The 15,540-nt window shown below is 41.4% G+C and overlaps 2 protein-coding genes across 2 annotated transcripts in view; both read right to left on the bottom strand.

The window, feature by feature from the left end:
- Positions 1 to 6,051, bottom strand: part of LOC136768632 (protein lifeguard 1) — a 7,815-nt gene extending 1,764 nt beyond the window's left edge. The window contains exons 1-7 of the mRNA XM_066722921.1: positions 5,841 to 6,051; positions 3,982 to 4,166; positions 3,621 to 3,737; positions 2,802 to 2,893; positions 2,339 to 2,539; positions 1,941 to 2,069; positions 257 to 400 (exon numbers count right to left, since the gene is read on the bottom strand). Of these exons, the coding sequence (XP_066579018.1) occupies positions 257 to 400; positions 1,941 to 2,069; positions 2,339 to 2,539; positions 2,802 to 2,893; positions 3,621 to 3,737; positions 3,982 to 4,156 (858 nt within the window). The 5' untranslated portion in view covers positions 4,157 to 4,166; positions 5,841 to 6,051. The remainder of the gene's footprint in view (positions 1 to 256; positions 401 to 1,940; positions 2,070 to 2,338; positions 2,540 to 2,801; positions 2,894 to 3,620; positions 3,738 to 3,981; positions 4,167 to 5,840) is intronic.
- Positions 6,052 to 14,202: 8,151 nt separating this feature from the next.
- Positions 14,203 to 15,231, bottom strand: LOC136768131 (ovarian cancer G-protein coupled receptor 1-like). The gene has a single exon (XM_066722184.1). The coding sequence runs from the start codon at positions 15,229 to 15,231 to the stop codon at positions 14,203 to 14,205; it is 1,029 nt and encodes a 342-aa protein (XP_066578281.1).
- Positions 15,232 to 15,540: the final 309 nt, after the last annotated feature.

The following is a 15,540-nucleotide window of genomic DNA, read 5'->3' as shown; positions in this document are numbered from 1 at the left end:
CACACAAACTCCCCAGCGATGTGGTTGAAGCTGAAAATTTGTGAACATTCAAAAATAGACTGGATAGGATCCTTGGATCACTTAGTTATTAATAGACACCAAACGAGCACGATGGGTCTAATGGCCTCCTCTCATTTCTAAACTTTCTTATGTTCTTATATATATATATATGTATGATTATAATTTATATACAGAGAGGGGAGGGGGAGGAAAGTAATCTAGACCCTGCCTGTGGAAGAAAGGATGGATTATTTACCACAGAGAAGAGGAGGGCCCCCAGGGCTCCATACAGGACCTGCAGGATGGTGGAGTAGAAGAAGCAGGAGAACAGGCCGAACATCAGCAGGTCCAGCGCCAGCACCAGCAGCAGACCGTTACAGTAGGAGAAGTCCACACGTGTCTGGGAATCGTGGAGGGAACAGCACAGTGCAAAACAGTCCAGCACAGTGTAATACAGTATAGCAAAGTGCAATACTGTCAGGGCTGGCTTTGGCACTTTTGCCATCCTAGGCGAGATTTGGGGTTGACCCCCCCACCCTTGAAAAAAATTAACTATTGCATTAATTTACCACAATTTATTTTGTGTATTGCTGAAAAATTGTGATGTTGTGCTTCAATTACTACTAATAAGAATAATAAATAACAATACTAATACAAAAATATGAATTACTATCAAAAATGTGGCAAGCAGATACTAATACTGATAATAAGAAACAATGGCTACATTATTAGCTATATTAGCTAGCTCTGTGTATGTAGTATGTGTGTATACATATTACAGAATCTTAAATGTATATTTTCAAAAAGAATGCAATGGAAAACACTTTTTGTAAGATTCTACTTAAATTGATTTTCAAATTATACCTATTATTCATATTTAATCACCAACAAATGTATTTAAATAAGACTTTTTAAAAGTCATTTTAAAAGCAGAGCGCTTAACATTAGGCCTACATACAAAAACACAAAAACAGTTAATGAAATATAGTCACTAAATACAGTCATCAACATAATAATCGTGAACACACGTTCATCAATGCAGCATGCAATGAAGGAAGTTATCAACACTTAGATTAAAATTAAAGATAATTGAATGAAACTTTCAGCAAAACCAGGTGAAAGCATCTTAAAAAGAATGAGCCAGTAGACAGTAGAAATCATTTAAATAACTACTTTCTAATCATTTAATCATGAAACTTTTTCAGTATTTAAATAAAACATAATACTAAACATCCATTTACCTTTTTATAGTGTCCAAAACTTTTGTGACAGAGGAAGGTGGAAATGGACTGATATTTTGAAACTGCAAACTATGTCAGAATAAAATACTCTAAAGCGAGGCATTAGAAGGTGATTTCTCCTACGTGCCAGCATGGAATCACAGAGAAAAACCACCACGACTACAGACAACAGAAGCCCTGTTTTCTGGGATCGCCTCTGCGTATGTGAGTTGTGCAAGTAGCAAACTTCTGCTGGAGAAAACAGCGGCTGCAGATCGCATAGGTTGTAAAACCTAGATTAGCTAAAATAACGTAAACGGTCATTGTGACATACCTACTTACGGTATGTTTGGGTTCCTAGGACATACACTTGCACAGTGTTATTGTGGTTGTTTTGAGGGAAAGACAAATCGCGAGGAAGGGAGAGAAGGTGCTCCTTTTGCCAGGCTGCGCCCCTGCGACAGATGGCACCCAAGGCAACTGCTTTATCCACCTTTGCAAGGCGCCAGCCCTGAATACAGCACAGTATAATACAGTATGTGGAAGTGCAATACAGCACAGTATAATATAGAACAATGAAGAGCAATGCAGTACAGCACAGTGCACTACAGTACAACGCAGTGTAATACAGTCCAGCACAGCTATATAATAGAGCACCCCAATCTTTAACAGCTCATGATCCAGGAGACACGGCCTGGAGGAGCTCGGCTCAGTCCTTACCTGGATGGAGAAGATGATGATGCCGAACACTATGACCAGCGTTGTTCCCATGGCGAACAGCACGGCCGTGGTGTCGTGGAAAGAGGCCACTGCGCCGACCATATAGGACAGGCTGAGCGTCACCAGGCCCTGCCAGCACAGTGACACACCACACCGCATTACACACTTGCAGCACAGTGACTCACCACAACGCGTTAAACACTGAAGTCAAAACACTATTATTGTTTTTACTATTATTAATGTATCATTATTATTATTATGGAATGTAATAAAATGCAATGGGGGGCACTGGGATAGAATACGATCAATTAGAAGTGTGATTAGTGAGGGGCAGGGATAGAATGGAGTGTACTCTTCTGGCGGGGGGCGGGGGGTTCCAGGTCTGGGTGTAGACCCACCAGCGCCAGCAGGTTCCAGGGGTGGCGGCGCCGGATGGAGCCGCTGAACTGCAGCACCAGGGCCACGATCACAAACAGGATGTAGGAGCTCAGGTAGGCCCAGAGGTTCTCCTGCACCGCCTTCTTCACCCGCTTACTGAACGTGAACACGCACACCACCGAGAACGTCACCAGCAGCTGCAGGGCCAGCACACAGAACACCTGCGGAGGGAGGGAGACTCATTGTCTGTACACAGGGCATCTGGGAGGGAGGGACGGAGAGAGAGAGAGGGAGAGGGAAGGCGGGAGAGGAAGGCGGATTAAAGGAGTGGGAGGGAGTTGGTGAGAGAGAGACAAGGGGAGGAAGGGAGAGCGGTAGAGGGTTTACTTTATATATACACAGAACACCAGGGAAGAGAACAGAGAGACCATGAGACAGACGGCGGGGGTGTGGGTGACAGTGGGGACAGATAGAGAGTCTGACCTTCCTAATGAAAGCTCTGCGGACGATCTTGTCCTCAAAGGCGCTGAGCTGCATTGCCACACCGTCCACCTCCACACACACTGGGGGCAGAGCTAGAGATGAGGAGGAGGAAGGAAAGTGTCAGTTAGTGAGGGTATGTTTCTGTGTGTCCCTGTGCTCCTGTCTGTCTTTTTATCTCTCTCTCTCCGTGCCTCTGGCTGCTTCTGTCCGACTATGTCCATCTCCAAGTACGTCTCTCTCTCTCACTCACTCTATGTATCACTGTGTGAATGTTTCCCACAGACAAAACTGAAAGTAGGACACCGTGCCACCAAGGTATCTTACCTTTCTGCTTCCTTTTGTTGGTGAGAGTGCATTACTCTGTGAGTGTGAATCTGTGTGTGTGTGTGTGTGTGTGTGCACATCTAAGTGTGTGTATCTGCGTGTCTGGCGGGGAGGGTCTGGGACTTTTTGGTTTTTCTGTCTCTCTGAGTTTCTGTCTGCCTCAGTTTGTCTCGCCCATCTCTCTGTAGCATTATGTGAATCTGTGTTTCCCACACTGGGGCAAAGGGAAGTGACTTAGCCACAGACAATACTGAAAGTAGAACAGCATACACACAGTGTACCTTACCACACCAAACTGTCTCTCTATCCTTGTTTCTCTCTGTCAGTGAGAGTGAGTGTGCGTGAGTCTGTGAGTGAGTGTGTGCATCTGGCTGCGAGTGTGTGCGTGTGTGCACAAGGGATTGTAACTTTTTAAGTGTAAGTGTATGTGTGTGAGTGTGTGTATCACCGAGTGCATTGTGGGGGTATAGTGGGGCTCGGACAGACGGCAGTTACCAGAATCCTCCAGGGGAGTGGGCTCCTGTACATCTTTAGTGAAGCCAATCTCTGCAGGCGGAAGGGGCTGCACAGTCACTCCTGGGGGGTAGGGGCACGGGGCTGGATAAGGCATAGCTGTACAGAGGGAGAGGGGGAGAGAAGGAGGGGGAGGAAGAAATGGGAAGGGAGCATGGGGTGGGGGAGGGACAAGAGGGCAGGTATTAGAAAGAGTGAAGAGGTGGAGAGAAAGAGAGAGCGGTGTTACCACAGACACACAGAGTCACTGACACACTGACTGAAACTGACCCGCACTGCCTCAGCATTAACCAACTGACACACCGACTGGCACACTAACTGGCATTCCCCCTCTGAAACTCACCCGGGTTGTCTTTTTCTGCAGTGCCCACGGGGTATGGGGTGGGGTTGGAGGGGTAAGGGGGTGGGCTGTAGGCGTCCTCAGGTGGGTAGTATGCTGGCAGTGCGGCCGGGTTCAAGCTGGGCTCCTCCTGTGGTGCGGGCGGGATGGGTGTGCCCTGTTTCTTTGTGTCCGTCATTCTGTCCTGTCTCACAGAGGAAAGGGGGAGGAAGTGATGGGCAAATCCATTACTACTGACCATTCAAAGAGTACAAAATACAGTGCAGTTCAGTATGGTAAAGTACGGTACAGTGCAGTGTAGTGCAGAAAAATACAGTACAGATAGGGCTTCTACTTCTGATCATTATTGTTTTCATAGGTATTTAGGAGTTGTAGTAGTTAGTATTAGTATTAGTGATTATTATTATTAGTAGTAGCAGTACAATGTATATTTATTATTATTATTATTATTATTATTATTATTATTATTATTATTATTATTATTATTAATATTAATATAACTGATTCAGCTACCAGACCCCAAGAATAATTAAGCAAAGTTAGCAGAAAAAAGACAGTATAGGCTGTGAAAAGATGTATAGTACAGGAATAAATACCTCACAAACGGTGATATTACAGTATGTAGTTTAGTAATATTGGTTGCTAAACAGTACACAGTAATATTAGTTGCTACACATCCCTCATCCCCTTCACACACACACACACACACACACACACAAACACACACACACTGCGGACTTTGGTCTTTGGCGTCTGTGTGTAACAGTACATACAGTTACAAAATACGCTTTTAAATACGTTTCTATATATGCTGTGATACACATTTGCTTTTAATAATTTGTAGCCTTCCTGAAAACATACAGCACGATATATATTTGCTTCGCTGGCCATCTGTCTCTGTCAGACAATCCTCACACAACATAATAACATTAAAAATGATATGACCAAATATCGTGTTAAAAGCTAGTATTAATATATATATATATATATATATATATATATATATATATATATATATATATATATATATATATTATACTTTAATGAAATGTATACTGTTATGATGTGAATGTGGTGGGGGTCGTCGATATAAGACGGCTTCTGTGGATTTAAATACTACAGTCCAACAGTCTTCTCGACCAAGTTTTAACATTTCACACCACATATTTACTTATTGTGCACTCGGTATATGTATATGGGACACAAAAGACTCATATTTGAGTTTAAAAAATAATTCATATTATTTATTGATAATATATTCACATATTTAATGATCTAATACAGCCCAACTTAAAGTTATTGAATACAAAAATAAAAAACCTATATTACAATATATACACATAACGTATCAATCTATAATAATTAAATATAATAGCTTACATTTAGAAATGAAATAATATGACTTACCTGCACTACTTTTAAACTTATTACTGCTTCTTAGACATTTGAAACGCTCTTCACTCTCCGTCCTTAATGGTTTATTTAGGTAATGTACGTTTACTTTTTCTTTTTTTAGATAATTTAAACTGTTAAAGGTCTATTTGTATTTATTTTATTCTATTAGTAATGTATTTTATTTTGCTGTACATTTGTTGTACATTTACCACCCTGTAAAGCGCTCTGTGGCTACCCTGCGAAAGGCGCTATACAAATACAAATTGATTGATTGATTGATTGATTCTAATGCGCGCTTTACCTAGAGGGTGGTTGATTAAAATAAATAACCCATATGCTGTGTAAGATCTCAGAGCAGTAAAAACCCAACTACTATACAACTAACCCAAAAACTTGACCCAACACACACAACCCAAGGATTGGGTTAAACTGATAACCCAGCATTTGTAGAGTGTACTGTAACTTACTGACTCACACACTGCCTTACTGATGAACTCTCGCAGCGTCCGACTGATCAACCGACTGACTCGCAGACGACCACACCGGCATTTTTCTCTGAGTACTTCCTCTTCTCTTTCTCTCTCACTCTTTACTTCCTCTGATTGTAACAATAGACTGAGACCACGGCAGATAAAAAACAAGAGAGAGAGAGAGCGAACAGCCACTCACAGCAAACCATAAGAGGAATTGGTCCAGCAACCCTGGATTGTCCTCCGTTGGTCAACAATTGGCCAAAGTTGGTCCAGTTTCCCGTTCAGCACAGCGGTGTTGTAACCGTGTGGGGTAATCTGACAGCACAGGAACCAGGGCTGAAATTGGGATTGAGCAATTTACTGTAACCAAGGAATAGCAAAGAAAGGGCCTGTTTACTTGCGCATCATATCATCTAAAGCACTAATTAACGTCGTGTTCTCAATTAAAGAACCGAGAAGGAAACGCGCGTTAATTAATTGTATTAATAATCGTGATCACTTTCCAATGAAAAGGTGTACCGTTTGAAACGCAGCCCAACACTAACAATTGACCTGCTACACCGATTCTTGTAAATCACGAGGTTTTAAATGCATATTTTTTTAAATAACTCAGTTTGGTCTTAAATTTATTTTTTAAGCCTACCTGATTTGTGCATATAGTGTAACGTGTTATATTAGGATACTGTTGCAGTTTTATAAAATTTATTTATTTTACTTCGTTACACACTATGCACTTGAAAGCCCCGCAGATACCCCTCTTCCTGACAACTCGATACCACAAGATAGACAGCGAGTTCACTAAGGACTGTGCTCACTAACTATTTCTCATAGAAATAATTCAGAAATCACACATGCAAATGCTCCAAAACCTAAAAAAATTAAAACATACACAAGTAATTTGACACTGAAATGTTTAATTTAATTATGAACTATTACAATACAATTACAAAACATATATATTATCTACTATCTAAACAATGACTAAAGTATTAACAACCAATAATTCTTTATAATTACAATAATCCATCCCCCCTTCCCCTTTAAACTATAATTTTCGAATCTTGTCATTTTTAACTTTAACATTGTGATTTCTAGATCAAGTTTTTCCATTTCCAGGAAAAGTTTTAAATTTAATTTTTTAAATTAAAGGGCATTTCATATATTTAAGGACACACATCACCCTTTAAAAATGACAATAACATTTATGTTTCGGAATAGAAGACATCCTTACTTTGGTAGAAATGTTAAAAGATAAACTGGAGCCTGAGACCAGCAGAAGCCACAGCATTCCTGCAGTTATTGAGGATATTTGTTTTAATGCCACTGGCAGTTTATTTAAATATAGTGGGAGACTTTGTGGGAAACCACAAGCCATCAGCCGCCAGGATTGTCCACCGAGTCTCACTGGCACTGACATAATAGATCACGCAGTTTGTTGCATTTCCATCAGATCCAAAATAACAAAATATAAGGAAACTTCTTTGAAATCCCTGGATTACCCAACGTCTTCAGTGCAGTCAATGGGACACATTAGAATCCAGGCTCCAAATCATGCTTATGTCAACAGAAAGGGATATCACTCAATAAACGTGCAACTCATTGCGGAGTTATTATAGTTCTATGTTTTCATTGCAAAGCGATATTATTAAACTGTTAGAATTGTATAAAATGTACGTAGTTTACTTCATTACAGACTACGAAATATTGGAGACGCTGCAGATACCCCTCTTCCTGTTGACTCTACATAAGATGTAGCATGTAATGACACAATGGAGAGTGCAGGGACTTCAACAAGGACTGTGCTCACTGATAACCATTTCGCATAGAAATAATTTAGAAGTAACAAAGGAAAATACAAAAGCTCTAAAAAAACGATATACATATTTAAGATACAAAGTAATGGAAACTGGACTAATTGTAGTTACAACTGATTTGACACTGAAATGTTGAATTACATTTATAAAAACGTATGTCTATGAACCATTACAATTACAAAACATATCCATTATCTGGTATGTATTATAAAGAATGAGATATGTATTAACAACCAACAACTTATTAATTACAATAATAATTTCACTTTGTAATTTATTTTGCGAAACAAGTGAATATTGTTTGTAGATACATCATGCATCAATAAAATAGGTAACTATGCATTTTAAATGTAACAAGGTCCGCGAGGGGGTGCTAGGGGGTCCGCGGCAAATACCGCCCCCCACCCCGCTCTCGCGTGTTTTCACCGTCCTCCCCCTCCCCCCCGCTCTCGCATGTTTCCGTCCACAAACCCCCCCACCCCGGCATGTTTTTACCCTCTGCCCCTCCCCGCTCTAGCATGTTTTTACCGTCTGTATTTTGTATGCGTTCATTTGAGATGCATGTGACCCTTATAATTAGCGCACATTTTGTGGTACACATTTTCTCAAAACTTTTCCACATTGGTTAGGTTCTTTCAACTGCAAATTATTCCTTCATTTTTTACACAACAAATGCATTTTTGTTTTTGTGAAAAAACTTGGTAGTACTGTAATAAAGTTTTTCTAATCATGATCAACTATGCAGAATATTATAGTATAGTTTGTCTATTTCAAGTTGATAGGTGTCACATACGTGTATTTCCATATTAAAACTGAGAATAATACATTTTATTTATGAAACACTTTTCTAGAAACTCAAATCACTTTACAATCAAATATGAAACAGAGATAAATAAAAACAAAACAATTGGCAAGGTACACATTGTTAACAATAGTAATATACATTGACACACAGAGACAGTGCCTTTGGTGACAGGCTATTTATAATCCACAGTAAAATGACATGAACCACAGCTGCCTGCAGAAACCCTGGAGTTACACAGTCAGATAAACCATAATATTTCCATGTGTGTGCATCACCAGTGTGGCACAGTGATGTTTTCTGCAATGGGCAGGATTGATTTTTAGTTTTTCTTCATGTCCATATTTGCATTTTCACTTTGCTACATATGGAACAGTCTCTGAAACTAACAAACACAAACAGACACACACACACATGCAAATGCCCTCACTCACATATACACACAGTATCCCTTTCTCTTAAACACACACATACATATGTGTATATATATATATATATATATATATATATATATATATATGTACAGCAATCTGCCATAACATTACGACCACTGACAGATGAAGTGAATAACACTGATGATCTTGTTATCATGGCACCTGTGAGTGGGTGGGATATATTAAGCAGCAAGTGTTAATTTTGTCCTCAAAGTTGATGTGTTAGAAGCAGGAAAACTGGGCAGCGTAAGGATCTGAGCGACTTTGACAAGGGCCACATTGTGATGGCTAGATGACTGGGTCAGAGCATCTCCAAAACTGCAGCTCTTGTGGGGTGTTCCTGGTCTGCAGTGGTCAGTACCTATCAAAAGTGGTCCAAGGAAGGAAAAGCAGTGAACCGGCGACAGGGTCATGGGCGTCCAAGGGTCATTGATGCACGTGGGGAGCGAAGGCTGGCCTGTGTGGTCCGATCCAAGAGACGAGCTACTGTAGCTCAAATTGCTGAAAAAGTGAATGCTGGTTCTGATAGAAATTCCCCAGATCTCAATCCAATCGAGCATCTGTGGGATGTGCTGGACAAACAAGTCCGATCCATGGAGGCCCCACCTCGCAACTTACAGGACTTAAAGGATCTGCTGCTAACGTCTTGGTGCCAGATACCACAGCACACCTTCAGAGGTCTAGTGGAGTCCATGCCTTGGGGGTCAGGGCTGTTTTGGCAGCAATAGGGGGACCTGCACAATATTAGGCAGGTGGTCATAATGTTATGGCTGAGCGGTTGATATATATATATATATATATATAACCACGTTATAACAATGTTATAACCTATTTGTTTATACTATATAGAGGTTATAGTTCGTTTTTTTAAGTAATTTAGTTTTAATTAGTGTAGAGTTAGATAGAAGGCAGGAAGCACACTTGTATATGCATTACACCTCCCTTTCAAGATGTAGCGTTAAGTGGGGGTATTTTGATAAGAGCATTCAGAGCCTTAGCTGAAGCTCTGATCTAAAGAAGACCTCTCCCCCAAAGTTATCAGATTTCCTGAGCTCATCGGCACATGAACTGTTCTATATCAAAGTGGCAGTCTTGGGAGGATGGCACCGAGAATGGGCCAAATGGCTGGGATTCCCTGCTGTGAAAATGTCTGGGGAATAGGGCCTGGAGGTCATAAAACTCGTTGAAGTGGATGAGAGCCAAAATCCCGACAGAGCTACGAACCCAGGCAAACCAGCATTTCCAAAAGATGGCATGGATTGACATCAGTCATATAGCGAGCCCCCCTCCAATACAACACTGGGGGCTGAAACCGAAATCCAATCTCAATTTAAGAACCAATCGTCTATTGATCTGACAGGCATTAAAAAGCAACGCAAAGCATCTATCTCTCTCTCGCTCTCTCTCACGCGAACTAGTAACCCGCTGCCACAGCTCAACTTGTAGCTCTTTTGCCAGAATTGAAACGGGAAACCAACTAAGTCTTTGCCGGCAACAGAAGAGTTAAACTGGAAGAAGGAGATTGAGCCGTATGAAGAATTCTTTAAAGAATTTTATTCAGTTAAAGAAATTTAGAACCTGTGCATGCCCGGCTGTACCCATCTGATCAGTGGAGTTTTACAGCTGGACAATTGAATGAAATACGAAAGTGTTCAGTCATTTAAATAGCTATTGAGTCTTAAGAAACTTGACCCTTGGAAACTAACAGGGCCCTGCTTTCCTCAAAGACTTTGTCTTCAAGTAACTACGGTGGAAATTTTGAAGATTTTGTGCACACCCTTGGAGCCTTCAAACCAGTGGAAAATCTGTTTGGAAAAGACTCTACATTCGCGAAACCCCAACTTCCAGGAGCATCGACTGAGTGGAAGTTATTGGACAAAGCCAAACCGGACTGCCTTTGTTCCAAACCACACGGACCTCGTGCCGTGTGTTTTATTTGAGCACGAAGACAGAGAGGCCTAATAAGTTTAACAGTTTGGAGTTTATTATTCATGACATTTGAGAAATCAATTAGAAATGTTATTCTGTGAGTCATAAACTTTAGAATGTGTAATATCATTTAGTATTTTCTTAAATATAAATGAGTGCTGCATTAAACTGTTTTGTTTGACAATTTTTGAAATAAAATCTGTCAACGCAGAGAAATATCTTCTCATTCCTGTTGAACTGTTTAGTCTGAAATTGACACAAGTTAATAGACATTAGATTATTGGTGGCCCTGCCTATCCTTAATCATTGAATAATAATCAGTTAAGGGAAATTGTGGTAACAAGAAATGATAGAATCTTTCTCGGCACCCAAACGTAAATGAGACTGATATATATAACGAGAAGTTATTTGACTTAAATACTAATCTGCATTAGTTATTTAATGTCCGACTAACAATACTAATGAGAGACTCACCTTCGTCTTACTAACCGGTATTGTAGTCAGTGTTTATAACCTTTTTTGTTTAACGATTTGTGTGATATCATATGCAATCCCATGGTTTTTGATTTGGTCATGGAAGTGATTTGTCTTTGATTTGTTGATCTAGAGTTGAATTTTAATTAGTTTTTCCCTTTTGTATAATTAGTGTAGTGCTACATTTAGTCTTTGTTTTTAATACATTTCAGAATTTGTATCTTTGGAATTGGTGTCTGCATCCAATTATTGCAGAAATTGAGTTCTACAAGATTCCAGGATTCTTGATAAGGTGATACTTAAATTCACTTACTTAAAGTGTACTTACACTACATAATTGGTGCCCCGTGTGAGCAGTCTTAGACTGAAAATAACTAATTTCTGCAATAATTATTGGGTATTCTAGTCCAGAAAGCCAGTTTCCAAAGATTTGAAAACAAACTTTTTGTAGGCGCAATACACTGTTTGTACTCTAGAGAACTGCACACATGGTATGTGTATGCTTTCCGAAGTCACAAAAGGTTAAGTCTGTTTTAGTTACTTGTGGTAAATTGTTGATATTCTAAGTGTTGGCTTTAGAGTCATTAGGTGATTAATCGAGTACTGTTCTGTTGGGTTGTTACTGAATAGCCAAAACAATAATTACCCAAATGTCCCCATGTGAAGCATTGATTGTAAAGGTATCAGGAACGGAGATTCCTGAATTCCTTGAATGCCTAGGCAGTTTGAACTTTGAAGTAGAGTCACGTCGAACTCAGTTGTTAAATGACACTACGACGCAACTCGAAAAAGAGGAGTCGATAGAGGTGGTGAAAGTTATGGCTAGCTTAGCACTTGCGAGCTCAAGGTTAGTGAACTGAAGCATAAGCAAGTTTGAAAAACTGAAAAAGCTAGGAGAAAAGTATGTGAAAGCGAAAGAAGAAAGAGCCAAACTGCATGGAATGGTTTTAGAATTTGAAGGAAAGCTAGATACTTGTGGAAAACAAGTCATTGTGTTGAATGCTGAAAAAGAGGACTTAATTGAACAGAGAGAGCAATTAGGAAATGATTTAATACAGTGCCAAGACGAATTGGAAACAACTCTGATCCAAGTAAAAGGTCTGCAAAATGACAGATGTAAAACGGTTGAAAATGAAAGGATAGTTTTGAAGGACCGGGATGTTTTGGAAATGCGTCTTTGCAAAACAGTCAGGGAGAAAGATTTGGGCACTGTAAAAATGGAGATACTCGAAGGCGAGGTCATACATTTAAAAAGGGACAGTGAAGAAATGAGGAGAGTAAATCAGGTGCTTAGGGGAGAACTCAAATCAACTAAAGTTGAAAATGAGCGTCTCAAGCAACAAATAGGGGCCCTGAAAGCTGCCTCTCGGTGGGCTGCAAAGCCGACACCTGACAGCAAAAAGGAACAGCCAGAACCGGCCAATGCACGGAGTCGCACACCGTCTCCACATTTAGGCCCCAGGTTGCCTCGTCCTGATCGTTCCCCCCCCCGTAGTCTTTCTCCACCCAGGGTAAGAAGCTCGTTGCACAGACGAACTTCCTCTCCCGAGAGTCCTGACCGAAAGGTTAACATGCGCCAGTTGAGAGAACTAGCTAAAGATTGTGAAACCTTTAACCCAGCAGACAAGGAATGGCAGGGGGCTTTCCCTGACACGTCAGCTCACTGGGACCTCCCAGTGGGGGAAGCTGCCTGCAGGCAAGTTGAACCTTTGACGATGTTACTGGGTGATCTGACGCAGAGAGGCAGAGCCAAGCAAGTTTACATAGAAGTGACCGTTGAGAATGTGTGGGAGTGTGAAGCCTTGTTGGACACTGGGACTGAAATTTGTTTAATGTCCGCCACCACATTTGGCGACCTGAAACAAATTATGGAAACCTCAGACCAACAACTGAAAGTGGAAGCTTGTAGTGTGAATATTACAAGTTACACAGAGACTAAGGCACAGCTAAATGGAACAAGTTGTGGGCTCAAGTGCAATCACCAAAGCAGGTGGAATTGAATGACAGACATGATACAGCCACCAAGGTACTTCCCAATGAGACAATTTTTGTGCGTGTCCCTAAAGGGGGCCTCGCTCACATCGGTGATTCAGCTCTGTACCATCATAAATCGAGTCTCCTCCAATAGAACACTGGGGGCTGAAACCAAAATCCAATCTCACAAACTTAAGAACCAATCGTCTAATGATCTAACAGGCATTAAAAGGCAACGCACAGCATCTATCGCTCTCTCTCTTACTCGAACTAGTAACCTGCTGCCACAGCTCAACTTGTAGCTCTTTTGCCAGAATTGAAACGGGAAACCAACTAAGTCTTTGCCGGCAACAGAAGAGTTAAACTTGGAGAAGGAGATTGAGCCGTACAAATAATTCTTTAAAGAACTTTATAAGTGTACCTTACGCTACAAAATATATACTGTTATAGATATAAAATTAAAAAAGTAGATGAACACAATAATTATTTTGTTTTTTAATTAATTCAATTTAAATGTTAGGGATAATGCATTTAACAGTATACATACTTTTTGGATACTTTTGTAATGGTATTTTAGATTCCAACATATTTATAATCAGTTTTGTAGTTCAAAGCATGTGACTAAAGCCATGTATTGTACACATTTCAGTAAAATACATGAGCACACAAACACACACATATATGATTTAAATAACTATTTCTGTAGATTAAGCATAATATATGGTATAGTTCTAGTGGTGAGAGAAAGACACAAAACACACATCTCTTCATCTTGCTCATCCTCTCTTCCTCCTTCACTAATCCCTCCTCCCTTAGCACCTCTTCTTGCAATTCTTCTCTCATCCCTCTGCTACCTCTCAACACTCCTCCCTCATCACCTGCCCCCCATCTCCTCCCCCTCTGAGCAGAACCACCTCCATGCCTCTGCCTCACATGCTGGTCACAGTGGAGTCCACAGTCTGCACCGTGGTCTCTCGCTCCCCCGACTCAGCCCTGTCCCTCAGCAGGTAGCCCCGGCAGCAGGGCAACCAGGAGCTCAGGGTTCGCTGCATGTTGCGGCGCAGGAAGATGTATAAGATGGAGTCCAGCAGGTTGTGAAGGGTGAAGAGCAGCAGGCAGATGAAATGGAAAATTACATCAACCTTGGTCTGCGTCTGCCAGTTGTACATGCTCTTCAGGAAGAAGAAGCACTTTGCCATGTAGAACGGGAGGAAGAGAGCTGTGAAGGAGGACAGGACCAGAGTCAGCATCCACTGGATCCGCCTCTTCTCTGGGCCGCGGACTGACACAGTGCTGGCCAGCACCCTCCTGGTTCTGAGGAAGATGAAGATAAGGATTGGGATGGGCAGGAAGAAGTGGATGGTCCAGAAACAGAAAGAGGCAGCTGGCGAGTGTGTGCTGAGGTAGACAAACAGCACAGTGTCCACGGTGACAAAAGCCCACACACCCGCTGACACAAGGGCGCTGAACTTGACAGTGCGGCGGTACCGGTACCACAGAGGATGGGCGACCACCAGGTACCTCTCCAGGGCGATGCACAGTATGAAGCCCACACTGGCATTCACAGCAGTAAAAAAGATCACGTCATCTGCCTCAAAGTCAATGCACAGTGGCGAGTCCAGGATCTGCACCAGCCACACGAGCACGATCTGGATGAAATCGGCGAAGAGGAGGTTGATCATGTAGATGGGTGCTGCCCTCTCGAACCTCAGCAGCCGGTACAGACCATACATGGCCAGCCAGCTTGCCGGCAGCCCGAAACAAAGGATGCTGAACTTGTAGGCGAACACGAAGACAGTGGTGGCCGTGATCGGGCCTTCGTCCACGCTCAGATCAATGGAGTAGAAGTAGTTAACGTAGCTGTCGTAGTTGCTGAAACCTTCAGAAAAGCTGCTGTTTTGATTGGAGTAGTTATCATAAAAAACATCTAAGTAATCATAGTAGCTGGAATTGTTCATGGTGCTGAAGGAGTCTGTTCTGTGCTGGTCAGTGGGTCAGGGATACACTCAGTTCTGCACAGTCCTGTCAGTCAGGGAAGCTGTAAACACACCAGACAACTAAGCACCGGGAGAGGAACTGAGAGACAACAACTTGGAAATTTGAAATTTGAAATGCTTGCTTTCCACCCCAAGATGACAACCACTTTCATGCACCGATAATGTCAGGAAGATGTTGGCGAAAGGACAGACGTTGAAATGTGACTGTATTAATGTCATTCACATTTGCAGTTGCAAACCATACATTTAGAAATTGGAAGTGTGGAAGGG

This window comes from Amia ocellicauda, chromosome 14 (genome assembly GCF_036373705.1).
Source record: "Amia ocellicauda isolate fAmiCal2 chromosome 14, fAmiCal2.hap1, whole genome shotgun sequence".
NCBI lineage: Eukaryota > Metazoa > Chordata > Actinopteri > Amiiformes > Amiidae > Amia > Amia ocellicauda.
This window is presented reverse-complemented; position numbering and strand designations above follow the sequence as displayed.

Coding starts and splice junctions, on each gene's coding strand:
- LOC136768131 (XM_066722184.1), bottom strand. CDS start 15,231: ATGAACAATTCCAGCTACTATGATTACTTAGATGTTTTTTATGATAAC.